The sequence below is a fragment of the Gobius niger genome, assembly GCF_951799975.1.
Source record: "Gobius niger genome assembly, chromosome: 10".
Lineage (NCBI taxonomy): Eukaryota > Metazoa > Chordata > Actinopteri > Gobiiformes > Gobiidae > Gobius > Gobius niger.
In genome coordinates, this window is record NC_136861.1 from 21451397 (window position 1) to 21466001 (window position 14605).

Sequence of the window (14605 nt, forward strand, 5' to 3'; positions counted from 1 at the left end):
ACTGATTAGCCTCATGTTGAGCTACATGGCAGGGTTATGTAAAAGCGCGTAGGTCCGGCTGGTCCGCAGCCACTCACGCCTTTTACGACTGATGCTGAGATGAAGGGCAGTGGGTCAGTGGGTGACTTATGCATGCCTCTCACCCCTTTTTACTTCTATCTCTGTTATAGTGTAAGAAAGAGATGAATTTAAGCCTGTCTGTGTATACTTTGCTCCTGCACAATTAAGTATGAATTTTGCAGCGCCCCCACGGGCCTTTAGGCAGCTATTGTTTGTTTTGCGTGTGTCTAAAATTCCTAGGGGTAGAGCATTGGGGTCTTTGATTGAGGGAAGGGGGGATGAGCACTGTGCACTCCAGCAAACCCTGCTAATCAATTCTGTTTAATTAGTCGCTGTATGTGCAGCCTTAACACCCCCCACTGAGGGGAGGGACTCTGTCACATTGTGTTTGTCAGCATCGAGACGCAAGCTGTGCCTCGCAGGGACCGCTCACACTCCACTGCCACCTCTGTCACTCAGTGTCAGTGGGCTGACTGTCCCAAGGCCAACATCATCTTTCCTTTCATGTTTATTGTCAATGCCCACGGATTAAGGGACATAGAAAGAAAGACCATCACATATTTATATAAGAGGCACTTAAACAAAAATTAAATCACAATATATGTACCACGAGAGTTATTTATTTCATATTTATCTGTTTATTGCTCATTTACTGAATGGGTTAATGTGGCTGGTCTCCTTGCTGATGCACAGAGTGTGAGAGGTGAAGATAATCTTTTGTTTGAGCACGACCTGGCTCTCTCTGTAGTCCATGGGCATGCTTCCAGGGGAAATTCAAGGGCATTTGGAGAGGTTGGCCTCTGATGGTGCTCAGCATAGGGGAAAGAGTGTGCCACTGTGATATGAAAATGCAACTGTGGAGCTCTGATATTCAGAGAGAACAATAGAGCTGCATACAAATGCAATGACCATGCAGCGTGGTAAAGCTATGCAGTGTTTCATACATTTAAGATCAAGTCTTGAGGCTTCTACTTCCAGCTTAAACAATAGATTGAAATTGCAGTCAATGTGTTTACTTGACTTAATCATTTTTCCCCCTCTTTTAGTGTTTTTGTTTTCTAAGTAACCTTCTGCCTGAATTGATGCCAATTATCACTTTTGATTGATGTACAGGCCAGTGGGGGCGGGGCATGCCTTGTCACCTGATCACTCTACTGGCGCTGGAGACCACCAGAGGAGGAAGAAGAGGCTATCCAGTCGAAGCTTTGAATTAAGCAGCTCTCAGGTCTGAGTCCATGTCTTTTCTGCACTTGATATACACATGGTGCAAAAGTCCTCCACTTCAGAAGTTAATATCTATTTTAGTAATGTGCTTTGTTAATATATATCATGTCCTACTTGTGTATAAAGAATAAAGCCTTTATGTCTTTTATTATCCGTGTGCAGCTGCTCTGACCTGAAGTGTAGCTGCCTCTCTTTGACTTTCCCATGTCCCTCTTCTCCGTAGATAAAAGCACAGAGCTGCAAGAGGAGCACTCTCCATGGCGTGCTTAGCTCTAAGGTGTCTGCCGATGCAGCTCAGCTCAAACAGAAGAACCAGCATAAAAAGAGTGTCTCAGGGTCAGGCTCCAGGGACAAAGAGGCTTCGCCTTGTAATTCCAACCCCAAACACGGACACAGAGGTCAGGGCATGAACAAAGCTGAACCCAGGAGAGAGTCAGGCGGGCAAAGTGACACAGGTACAATACACTATTGATTTTGCCTGCCATTTTCAATGTAGCATTGTTTTGCCTTTTATCCTTTAAAATCCACTTCTATTTTTAATTTAATTACTGCACTTTGTTCAGCAGGGAGTGGGGACAGTGGCCCACTGGAAAGTTGGGCTGGATTGGAGCATTGTAGACAAAAGAAGGCACCCAGACCAATGAAGCAGGGCTCATCTCAGTCAGGACTAAAGGCTTTACATGACAGAGAGAGCTCTCCACCAGAAACCGACTCCTCAGACCAAGGTATCCGTTCAAATTACAATGCTGTGCAATGCTATACTGTATGTTGAGCACTTCAGACACAGAATATAGAAACAATTCCAGTCACACGCAAACTATATGTGTAACTAACATGCAACACAAGTGGTCACACCAGGAAACATCATGGAGTAACAGCGTATGAACACAGTCGCTAATTCTTATCTGTTAATGAAGTGCCTGCAACATAACAGAGAGGGAACATAAATGAGTCATAGTAATTAAAGCTAGTTTGTTGATCAGCTGTAGGGAGGCATGGAAAGTATATTGCATGTAAAGTGTGTTGTTTGTTACCTGACAGATGTGGAAGACGAGGAGGTTAGTGACAGTGATGACGCAAGGACACAGCTCAGAGAGGTCCTTTCTGGTTCCTCCACCACAGGTCCAACGCCCTCGTCTATTGTCAAGCTGGAAGCCAATCAGAAAGCTAGGAACAAGAAACAGAGACAGGAGCTTTATGGTAAACTACTTCAAAAATATATTCAGTCAACAACTTTGTTTTTTGTCTTTGATGGAAAGCATCTGCTTTACAATTCTACCCATGTATTGTTAGTTTGGCCCTGATCAGTTTCTCTAATTGAACTACTTAGGCTCCCACAACGGGCCTGGAGTGGAGGGTGAGGTCAAAGTGAAGAAGAAGTCACAGTCGAAGCTGGGGACATCCAATGCCACCAAAAAGCGTCTCGAAGATTACCAGCCCGGGTCCAAGTTGAAGGAGCCACGCTGGGGCAGCCTGGGCGCTCGAGGCAACCGGTACAGGAAGACTATGGGACTGGCCACTTTCACAACAACCACAGAAAGGCTCAAGAGGGCAACTCGCAAGAACACAATGCTGAGAGGCGCGATTAATAAGGTAGGCCATTCAACTATGAAAATGGAACATTTTATCCTTATGTATAATATTGGCTTACATGACGGAAAAATGTATGCAGTATGCACTTGCAGCGGTTTATAAAATGTACTACAACCATAATCTGAGTTGTCTGAATTTGTGGACCGGACCAGATTCAGACACTGAGTTTTGTTTAATGGAGCACAAGCGCTAGTCAGTTTAGTTTTTAGTTTAGTTTAATTTATTTGAGCTGTTTACATTCATTTAGTTACAGACGTCATATCTTTATACAGTAATGGAAGCTCAAAAGGAGTAGGCTGAAGCTGAAGCTTATGTGTGCCTACCCCATTGACGGTATATTTTGCCTACCCCTATATTCAATACTCTCAGTACTCAACTAACAACAACTGTAACAATTCACATTACATTGATAAAGGTACCATAAGAAAATGCAAAGTTCAAGTATACCTTTTTCATACCCAGGCACACACAACCACGAGCGTGTACCTGATTATGAGTTACATTTTCCTATTACAATGGCATTTTCAACAATACAGTCAATCAGTTATATAGACCTTACAATTTGCAGTATTTCACATGGTAAGAGCTTGTAGCTACATTCCACATCAAACGTATATTGTCACAAGGTATCATTATTTGAGTTATACATCTGTAGCACAAGCAGCATGACTACATCTGTATTAAAAAGTTATTTCATAAGACATTATGTTGTGAAGACTTAGAATTAGGACTTGATAAAGCTCACAACATACTGGTTTTAGCCACATGATCTCGCAAACCAAAATAAGAAAATGTAAACGACCGTAAACCACTTGAAAACTGTGTAGTTTACGGAAATTGAAATTGGACAAAACATATTGCACTTCACTATAAGTCACAAAGATCATGTACAGGGCCATTGAATCCCCATTTATTAGATCATGGTATATGTGATGCACATGCTGTACATGTCAGTGGTCACAATGTTAAGTTTCATTGTTATATATACTGTGCGTATGATAAAGAACTATTCAGATTGCACTCACAGTTGTGTTCACCCAACAGAGGAGAAGCTGCTGGTCAGTGAGAGATCCATCTCCGCAAAGCGACGAGGGAAGAAGCCGTAGAAACAAGAACCACGAGGTAGTTAAACTCATTAATTCAGTGCTGTGGGGTTTTTTTTCTGTTAATTTACAGATTTTACAGCAAAACTTCAAAAATACACATTTGCACATTGCACAGTTGACGCCCCCCCGCTGCGTTATCTTAGCAGAAAGATGTGGGAAACAGGTTGCTTCACACCTTCTGCTGTGAAAGAAATCCACAAATGCTGAAAATGAAGAAACTGCCTCCTGATAGGCAACAGTACAGCCTCTACATAAGCCCCCCTGCGGCTTCGAAGATACAAACTACTGCTAAAAAAACGCGATTCTTCTCTCACACATTGAAGCTCCATGTTTATGTTGTTATGAGCTCTTGCCTTCATGAATGTTTGTGTCCCTCCCTTCTGTCATGTTCGCCAGCCAAAGGGACACGCTGTGAGTCTGCTGTTGGAGAGCTTCGCAGCGGATGAGGGCTTTCAGATGGATGGAGGCAGTTTCTCGGAGGAAGAGGAGGAATTCAGACATTTGTACAAAAATAAGAGCGCTGAATGTAAGACGAAGTAACGAAAGTTTCTCTCCAGATTGTTGAAGCCAAATGATTAAGCATTGCTTTCACGTGTGTCGTAGTTCCCAACTGCGCGCTGACCAAAGACGTGTTAACGGACGGACTGAAAGTGCTGATCTCAAAGGAAGACGAACTACTGTATGCTGCAAAGGTCCGCACTCTGGACATCCCAGATATGTGAGTGTGCGCATTTACAGTAACACTTTAACCACACACTTGTAAAGCACCTGCAGATACTTCATTACTTACATTATAAAACATTTACAGAGTTTCTTAGTCGTTTATTAATCATTTATAAACACGTAGACAGATGCTCTATGAGTCGCCATGGTAACGCAGCACAACATCCCTGTGTCTAGTTAAGGTTATGGGCACTGGTCTAAAGTGTTGGTCTGGGCGATAATGGTTTAGCTTAGCAATGAGTAACACATGATGAGGAATGCTTTGTAAATGTTTTATGAATGATGAATTAACCTCTTAACCCCAGCTGAACCGGTTTGGCTTTATCCAAATCTAAAAGCTTCAACAACAACAACAACAACGTGACACAAAAAAGAAATGAAAAAGCAACAAAAGCATCAGAAAAAAACAACAACAAAGTGACATAAAAAACAATGAAAGGGCAACAAAAACTGACAAAAAAAAACCTGCAAAATGCAACAAAGGCGACATAAGAGCAACTAAAAGAGGGGGGTAAGAGGTTAAGCATTGATGTTAGGTTTTCTAATCAAGCATTTACTTTAAAACATACTAAATTCTACAGATATTTTGGTATTTTGTGTTTTCTTAGTAACTCACACGCCCAACCTCTGCATGGTGCCTCCATGTATTACCAACGTTTGTAAATAATCATTACAAAACATTCTTTATTTTTGATCTTTATATATTTTTTTTCTTATATAATCTTCCCACACACCTGGCTCTGTACATCAATACCAAGTAGGAGTCATGTCTGACCAAAGCATGATACAAAAATCTGAAAATAGTCTTGTTTGCTGTTTTTTTTCCTTTTAGCTTCAGCATTTTGATCGATGGCGAACGAGGAAACCGACCGCGGATCTACTCACTGGACCAGCTGCTTCAGGAAGCTGTAAGTTCATCGATCGTTACCATCACATTCACCTTTAAACCTTTGACCCCCCCAAACCTTTATGGCTATTTTTTTTGGCTTCAAACATCCCTTGACTGTCTCTTGGGGTCGGCGAGGCCGTCTAAACCTCTTATGTGAATATGGACAGATGGAGGTGGGAGCGTTTATGTCTGACTATGTAAATGTCCGTTAAAACCAGCACTGCGTGTGGGTGGGATAATCCTGCTAACACCTGTATTCAGTTTAAAAGGCCGGACAAAATGACGTCAATTTTATGCCCATTTCCCATAGCAACGTCAAGGTATTGTTGTTAACGGCCTAAACGGAAAAGCATAAAGTCGAAATTTTAATCGCTCAAGCTTTTCTAATTCCAATCAGTGACACTTCCTGAGAGGATGCTGGTCTTTACACTGATAACTCTGGGGTCAAGCAACACTAACATAGCATACCTGTTGTGGGTGTTGCTAGTCCAGACACCAAACACAAACTTGAAGGGCAACGCAGATAAGTGCACGCTCCATTGTCCAAAGAATATAACCGAAAACCCATTCATAGTTGGCTAAAACCTCCTGCTGCTCTTTACATGGGCAGTTGTTGAAAGACATGCCAAATATGGTGGACAAATTTCCATACGAGGACAATAAAGTCTACAGATATAAATAGATATACTTTAAACATAGTCAATTATAGTGTGTTTTGCTTGCCCAAGTCATTTCTCTGTCCTAATAGGAAAACAAGGTACACCACGAGGCCTTTTTACCAAAACTTAGTATGGACAAAAGATTAGAGTCATCATCGACACCCCTGATCTAGAGTGAAATAATAGGAAAATGAACGCACTTTGTGGCTTCTTCCGTATTATATGTATCTCATCTAATTACTATTCACCCTTTTGTCTGTACGTTTGTCCAACAAGCATTTATTAGCCTGTGACAGCTCCTTTTCTCTTTGGTCTCCACACAAACACACACACAAACCCACCCATCCACACCTCATCCCGTCAAAGAGCCCTCACCATGGCAACAGTAAATGAAAGAGCCCCCAGTGAGCAGCGGATGCTGGGGCTGCCTGCATTGTTGGAGGGAGGATCTGGCAACCTGCAATCACAAGCCCCGCTATTGAGGGCCTCTTTGGTATTACTCAGCAAGTCAGGATTTACTGCATCATGGCTTCCGCTCTTTTCAGGCCTGACTGGCACACATTGGCATGAGATAAGTACCGCTTGGAAACATGGCACAGTGGCTGCCCCGGAACAATGCCCCAAAGCTCTCGCACACTTTATAGCAATGTGTGTTTGTGTACATGTACAGTGGCTTCAGGGGGTGTTCATGACCTTTTTCCTATGTTATTATGTTGAAGTTTGATATGGAAAATGTTCATATTATTATTTTTTATGTTTATAAAGAGAGAGGCTGTCTATGAAATATGAGCTATGTGTGGAATTCACCACACACCTAAACTTTAATGAATGTTCAAAAACTGCCCAACTATTGAGAACTGGAGAGCAATGGGATGAGCGTTTGGGACAGTTTTATTGAAAGGCATTGAGTGTAGACCTCTAAGTGAACAGACAACTTGGTGAAACCACTGTATACGTTTGTGTTATAAATTCTGTTGTTGTTTTGATTGGCAGGTCCTGGATGTGCGTCCAGAGTCGGAGGTTCTGCTCACAGAAGGGACCAGAGTGTGTGCCTACTGGAGTGAGCGCTCTCGCTGCCTGTACCCTGGCTACGTCCGCAGAGGTAAGACAGGATCCTGAGTCATTTTATCCATACACACTACCAGTGCGAAGAATTACTTCAATTACTTTACTACTATTGACTTATCGCATTGATTGAACAATGTTCCGTGTTTTGCTGTGCAGCTGCTTGAGTTATGACTGTCAAGTTCATGCTTTTGACCTTAGAGTGCAGCGCTTATTCATTGAGCTCCCAAAAAGAAAATATGGTAACACTTTATTTTGCACTACCCTTGATACATTGTACCTGCCAAATTTAGTAATGTAGTGTGTGCTATGTAACAATGTGTAATAACTTGTACCTATGGGTTACATAAATGATGGGATATTATGCATTAGTTTGGAGGCAACTTAATTAGATATATGACCCTAACTCTAAGCTACCCCGTTTTGCCAGACAGCATTGTTGCATTCCCACATTGCATCGCTAGATTCGCCACACTCGCAAACAGCAGGGAACTTTGTCCTGCAGAAAGAGACCGGCACCGCACTTCCCTCACCTCGCTTGCAACTTACCTTATATATTTCTCTGTAAATGTGTGTTTCGCACTGGATTAATGAGATTTCCATATCTCATTAAATGCAATGAGAGCAGCGTGTGGTCTATGGTGTGGAGGGGAGTGAGGGGCGTGGGCGACGGTGGAAAGCCAGGTGAGGGGAGGAGGGTTGTGGTGGAGCAGAGCAGGGTTCACTACTCCACCTACTGACGAAATAAATTCAAAAAGACATTGCTTAGGGCAGTTTCAAGTACAGTGTATCACGGTACTGTAAAATAAAGCGTTACTAAAAATATTGTGCTAGGAACAGTAACAAAAAGATAAAACTGTTTATTGTTTAAATTGTAAAAAAAAAGCCTGTTTATTATTATATGGTTAGGTATATCTAAAAAGGGCTTACTGTGATCCTGCTTTAGGGTTATGGACGTCAATACTGTTCTTTATTCCAATATTTTTGTGTCAGGACACACATTTGAATTCATAGTTGATGTCATTTAAAGGTGGCTCCGATGAGGCAAAACCAGGGGTCATGGTGGAATTCGATGATGGAGACAGGGGAAAGATTTCTCTCCCAAACATCCGGCTTCTGCCACCTGGGTATCAGATCCAATGTGAGTGTGTTATTTCAAAAACGAGACAAAGGCCTTACTGTCACCTCCTGCCATATTGAAATACTGTATATTTGTCTTGCATGTCAGATGGAGACGCACCCCCAGCCCTTCTTCCAAATGTGACAGCTGCCAAAAGGAGTTCCAATCTGGAGCAGGCTCCCATCAGTGAGAGACCCTCTGATAAGCTGAACAACCAGACAGTCAACAAAAGAAGGCCAGGTTGGCAGACACAACAATGCTTAGTTACTATTAGGGCCGCAGGATGAGAAAAATGCATGATTGTAATTTTAAACAAGTATTGTAAGTGTTAAAAGTATTGCAATTAGCGATGAACTTCACAATGCACATTTTTCAAATCTTAAAAAACATCAGCACTTGAACACCTAAATGCAAACTGCTACATTAATATAAAAATAACATGCATTACAAAACATGTATTAGAGATCTAAACTACGGAATTAAAAGGTTTCATACATGGTAATTCATTTTTTTCCCCCTGCTAATTGCATAAAAACTCACAAATGTGTCATTTCAATTCAATTGTGCCTAATTGTGCACCTCTACTTGCAACTAAAAACTATTTTTCTTTGTCATTGTTTTAGGAAGACCAAAGGGTTCTGGTAAAAAGCAAATGCAGCTCCAACAACAGGCTGAGTCTAAAAACTCCATGTTTCTTGGTTGGTCCGGGACATCCAGCAGGAAGAGGATGTGTGACAATCCGTTTGGGACGCAGAGGAAAGCTCGTGGAAGGGAGGATAACCTGTTCTCCTCTGCTCCAAAGCAGCCTCTGTGCTCAGCTCCATCCAAAGGCCTGTTCAGCAGCAGTTCCTTTGAGGTGGACTCCTTCAGCAGCATCGCAAACGGCTACTCATCTTTCTGCACTCCGCACTCCCGGACAGAGACGGGCCTCTCTATGGGACGCAAGGAAGGGCCCTACGGTCAGAAACGCAAGTCAGATGAGCTTATGTCCCAGAGTAGGAAGTCTGGACATGAGTTCTTGGTTAAGTTAGACCATGAAGGAGTTACATCACCTAAAACGAAGAACAGTAAGGCTCTTTTGTTGCGTGGTGCGTCCTCAAGTGTTGGTCTGCCAAGAACTGAAGCCTACTCCCATCCTGTCCTGCTGGTCAAAGACAATAAGAAAGGAGGCAGCAGCAAGGCCGAACTCCTCCTGAAAGGGACCTCAGCCCAGAGGAAGCCATCTCCATCTCTTGGTCTTCGAAATTATGGTGACATGGGATTCAGTTCTCACCGGGAATGCCACAGTTCGTACTCCGACTACGAGGAGGAAGACGAACAGAGGAGGGCGACCATGTTGGCTCGAGGTGTCAGGGCGGGGGGGCGTTTCCTGTCCCGACTTTCTGTGTCTTCCTCTTCCTCCGGTTCTTCTAGCTCCTCTTCGTCGGGATCCCTATCCAGCTCTAGTATCTCCTCCTCAGACAATGACTCCTCCTACAGCTCAGAGGAAGAAGACAGCTCTGCCTTGATGCTACAGAGTTGCCTGTCGTCCAACCAAATACTGATGCAAACCAACGAACCCTCCACTTCCTCCAGGTCCCACCCATTTGCAGCTAAACCTGTCGTGACTTCTGATGCAAGCAGGGGCGCGAGGGATCCGAACAGCAAGTCACTCAAGAGAAAGGACTACACAAGCTCTTTGACTAAAAAAGACATTGTGAAGAAACCGAGGATGCTAACAAGCGAGAGCTCATTCATTCCAAGGCCCAAGACGTCCAATTTTCTCGCGGGGCGGCAGATGTGGAGGTGGTCAGGAAGCCCAACACAGGTGAGTGAGCAACAGATTAGCTTAGAAACAGTGCATGTCATTTGATAGATAGAAAGATTAGTCAAAGTGTTTGGTTTTCCACAGAGGAGAGGTCTTAAGGGCAAAGCCAGGAAGCTTTTCTATAAGGCCATTGTGCGAGGCAGAGAGACAGTAAGAGTGGGAGATTGTGCTGTGTTCCTCTCAGCCGGACGTCCCAACCTCCCCTATGTAGGTCGCATCGAGAGCTTCTGGGAGTCCTGGACCTGCAGCATGGTAGTCAAGGTGAAGTGGTTCTACCATCCCGAAGAGACCAAGCTTGGCAAGAGGCTGCAAAATGGCAAGGTGAGTAAGTGGCTGGTGTATAAAACGGAGGGTGATTTTATTATTTGTTTGTTTGTTGATGTATTATTATTTATTTTCCACCAATTCCTTCTTTCAAGTGAATCTAAAATGCTAAAATATTGTGGGTCATTTAATCATTTGTAAAGAAATGCTGCTTCATTATAATGTAAATATGAAAAGAAAATACGAAGTCAAGTTGAAAATGACAGAAACGATAGAGTCAATGTTATTTCATCATTATGAATGTATCAGTAATATATACATCAGTGTTTAGTTTCATCTGTATTGCTGATACAACGTGCTATAGACAGAGAAGGTCACAAGCCAAGGCATACAGTGGTCCAAGGTACTACCAGAGTAATAACAGATCTAAAACAGGTCTAGCTACACCAGGTGTGCACTTGGACTAAACCAGGTCTAAAAGGCACGTAAGGCACTTTTTTTAAGGCACAATTTTTACAACGACTGGCCTATATCATAAATCCAACACTCTGCATGCACTTTTAGTATTAAGTTATTTCACATTTATAACAATTGCGAAGGTGGGAGTTAAAGTGTTAAATAGCGCAATGTATTTCTATGTCTCTGTATCTCTGACAAAGCTGTACACGCACCTGAAACATGCATATAATGAATCCACATGAAAAACAGTGATGCGCAGGAGGTATTGTGAGAGCTAGAAAGGATTTGGGACAGCAGCAGCTACATTTTTTGTGAATCAAAACGGGAGGGAATGTGCAGTGCAGCTTTAAGTAGATCTAAACAAGTGCAAAGCCTACAAGAGAAAATTGCCTCTAAATCAAACATAGTCTGAGTAGTACCACATGAGGCAGCCTGCAGACCTCTAGCACCACAGTTTGAGAAACACTACCCTAACTTTTGCTTTTTTTCCCCCCCTCATCTGTATAGCATGCCCTGTACCAGTCCTGCCACGAGGATGAGAACGACGTCCAGACAATCTCCCACAAGTGCCAGGTAGTGAGCAGGGAGGAGTACGAGCGTCTAACCCACAACGTCCAGACGCCCAGCTGCCCCGCGCCCTCTGACCTCTTCTACCTGGCCGGGACCTACGACCCCACCTCCGGCCAGATCGTCACTGCTGAAGGAGTCCCTATCCTGTGCTGAACACGCCTCACTACTGAAACAAGGATGGGCAACTCTTTACGTTTTGATTTTCAAACACCGGGAAAGTCGAAACCAAAGAGATCCAAGTTTGACACTGGAGACTGTTGTGGTGACTATTTCCACACACTTTATTTAGATTTATAACTGGACTCCTAATGACTTACACGGTGAAGTATCCTGGGACCAATATTTAAGGCACGGAATGACCAGAAGAAAGCATTCCAGGGACCCATGTAAAAAAAAAAAAAATTGTAAATACTTTCCCAACCAAGCCATACACGTCAGTACCTCTTGCCTGTCTTCAGTGTTCAGGTCGGCATTGTACAGTTAAGTAATTGAAACGCTGTCTCGTTGTCCATATGTACAGAGAAATGCTATTTTATATATGAGTCTATTGTACATATATAAGATGTAACTTTCCATGTTTGATTTATTTTTCTATTGGTGTAGACTCTACGTTGCGTTTTGTGGTTTGCTTTGGGAAGTCGATTTGGGAGGTGTTGCACTGCGTTCGCCCTGCTGAGACGGCCAGCACAGACTTAGACCGAAGGATTTAGTGCAGAACAGGTCCGGACTCACTTTCAAGGAGAGAGAGTTTTCCTGTTGAAAAAAAAAAAGACGAGAAAAAAAAAAAAGAAAAACATTAAGTGGCTTTTTATAGACGTTCTGTTACTTATCTTTGAAAGTCTTTTTATTTTATTTATGCATTTTTTCTTTTGTCATTGTTACGCAAGCAGATCCCAGTGGACTGCGATCACGGGTCAGAATTGATTTAATATGAATTATGAGAGTTTTGTGTCCAGGCATCGCTATGATCACGTCAAATCAACTGGGTCCTTTTATGATGGAATTGTAGTGAATGCATTCTACAGCACATTGTGATCTAAAAATACCAAAGTGTCTTTTTATATTATCGTCTTTATTTTTAAGTTATTTAAATGAACAAAAGCACCAGTTTTAAATCCAATCAGAGCTATCACTGCTAACCTAAAGAGTATTGTTTTTTGCTCAAACACATGGATCGAGCATAACATTATCACCACAATCAGGTGAAGTGACGGAACTTGATGAGGAAACGGCAAATTCGTGTTTGTCAAAGCAGTAGAAATTGGGTGCAGGCATATCTATCAGAATCCTGAATTGGTCAATCAAAACCGGTCCATAGGGGGAACAAAGGCCAGGCTGGGATTGTCAGAATACAGTGGGTTCAGAAAGTTTACAAACCTCTTTTAGTTATTGTAGCAGTTTGATAAAAAATAAATTAAAAAAATAACTTTCTTTACTGCTGGTGTTAAAGCAGTACTAAGTAACTTGTTTACCTTAATAAATCCTTTCCATAGTCCCTCTGGGGGTAATACAAGTGTTAATGGGATGATTGGGGGGGCTTTCATCTCCCTTGGTATCTCTGTCTAGAAAACCACAATTGTAACTTTGCTGCCTACGGGTAGGTGCCACCAATACACACTAATAGAATCATGAAGAAGAAGCTAACAGGCTAACGGGCAAAACTAACTGAGAGCTAGTGCCACTTAAACAGTATTTACAGTTTGAGTGAAAAAAATTATCTCCATTGTGTAATTGGATGCATAATATCCCTCTCTCCCTTTGTCTTTGATATCAGCGCATTATCTATTCTTTTACGGACAATTAATGAGTAAAAAAAAAGAATGCAACATGCTACGACACCTGCAGTGGCGCTTATGGCCTCTAGGGGCATGAGTTACTTAGTACTGCTGAAAAAAATAAAATAAAATAAAAAGCACTGAATAATTTAACAACTTCAGACCCAGTCTGTTTTTGAACTTTCATAAATATTTGGGTCTGGGGTAAATTCCAAAAAGTATAAAACATAATTTTTATTATTATCAATTTGAAACTATAACATAGGAATACATAGGTGGGAATGGATATTACATCGCAGTGGTACAGGTGGTAATAATGTTATGCTTGAGCATTTTTTATTGTAACTATGGGTTCTCTCACATGTGCCGCATTTAGAGTTGAACATAAAGACCAGACAAAGTGTTGACTGAAGTTCCTGGTACTGACAGGGGGATACAAAGAGGTTTAGTTTCATCCATCGGTGTCTATTTGTACAATACACGCGCACACACAACGCTTACTGTGAAGGACAATCACCATCGGGCAATGGACAGACTATAGCTTCACTCAATCTGGAAATGACCTAAATGTATTTCTTTTGTGCCAAGTAGTTTTTGGTTTTATTGTTTGATATGCAACCTGGAGTATTTTTGGTTTATCAATGTTGATTTTGTTGGCCAATTTTATCATTATTATTTTTTTTAATTTATTGTCAGTGTTGCTGTTTGTTCATGCCAAGAGCGCTTTATCAGAATGTGACATTGGTTTTCTTGGCGTGGCGTCACATGTGCATTTCTTAAATAAAAATGGTCTTTTAGGGACCATATAGTGAAAATAAAATAAAACAACACTGGATAATTATCATCTTTGATCTCTGAGTTCATTTTACTGCCATTTTAATTTGCATGTCATTATCCAAATGTTTCCTATCATGGGGTTAAAGCGACTGTACCTCATTTTTATACCTTTAGTAGGTTGTAATCCATTTCGTCACCTTGCATTGTGTTGTGTTCACATACATTTGTGGAAAAGAGACCGCTGCATGGCTTCTGCAGAGTAATAGCAACTTGAACCGATGCTAAAAACTGTAACGGGCTGGTGGGCAGGCCAGGTTCAACAGGGGTGTAGAAGGTAAAGGTACCTAAGAAGGTAAACCTAATTTAAGATGTTGGTAACGCTTTATACAGTTTCAGGTGTAAGTACGGGTAACAAGAAAGTAATTACACATGTAAGTACAGGTACTCTTACAATGTGTAACAAGGGGAACAATGTGTAACAAGGCAGTACAAAGTGTTACAAGGGGGAACAATT

At 41.9% G+C, this 14605-nt stretch overlaps 2 protein-coding genes across 10 annotated transcripts in view; one reads left to right on the forward strand and one right to left on the reverse strand.

Annotated features, from left to right (window-relative positions):
• bahcc1a (BAH domain and coiled-coil containing 1a) overlaps positions 1–13201 on the forward strand; it is a 67887-nt gene extending 54686 nt beyond the window's left edge. For 6 of the 9 annotated variants that reach the window (XM_079565462.1, XM_079565463.1, XM_079565466.1 and 3 more), the window contains exons 15-29: positions 1174–1285; positions 1508–1739; positions 1848–2009; positions 2326–2484; positions 2615–2877; positions 3922–3999; positions 4380–4509; positions 4587–4701; positions 5539–5614; positions 7248–7356; positions 8350–8460; positions 8548–8679; positions 9063–10246; positions 10331–10567; positions 11477–13201. In XM_079565462.1, coding sequence (XP_079421588.1) covers positions 1174–1285; positions 1508–1739; positions 1848–2009; positions 2326–2484; positions 2615–2877; positions 3922–3999; positions 4380–4509; positions 4587–4701; positions 5539–5614; positions 7248–7356; positions 8350–8460; positions 8548–8679; positions 9063–10246; positions 10331–10567; positions 11477–11692 — 3316 coding nt within the window. In that variant the 3' untranslated portion in view covers positions 11693–13201. The remainder of the gene's footprint in view (positions 1–1173; positions 1286–1507; positions 1740–1847; positions 2010–2325; positions 2485–2614; positions 2878–3921; positions 4000–4379; positions 4510–4586; positions 4702–5538; positions 5615–7247; positions 7357–8349; positions 8461–8547; positions 8680–9062; positions 10247–10330; positions 10568–11476) is intronic. The other 3 variants (XR_013793346.1, XR_013793347.1, XM_079565467.1) reach the window with 3 other exon arrangements.
• The window catches only part of socs3a (suppressor of cytokine signaling 3a), a 165388-nt gene that overhangs the window by 81857 nt on the left and 68926 nt on the right, over positions 1–14605 (reverse strand). The gene's annotated exons all lie outside the window — the stretch shown is intronic.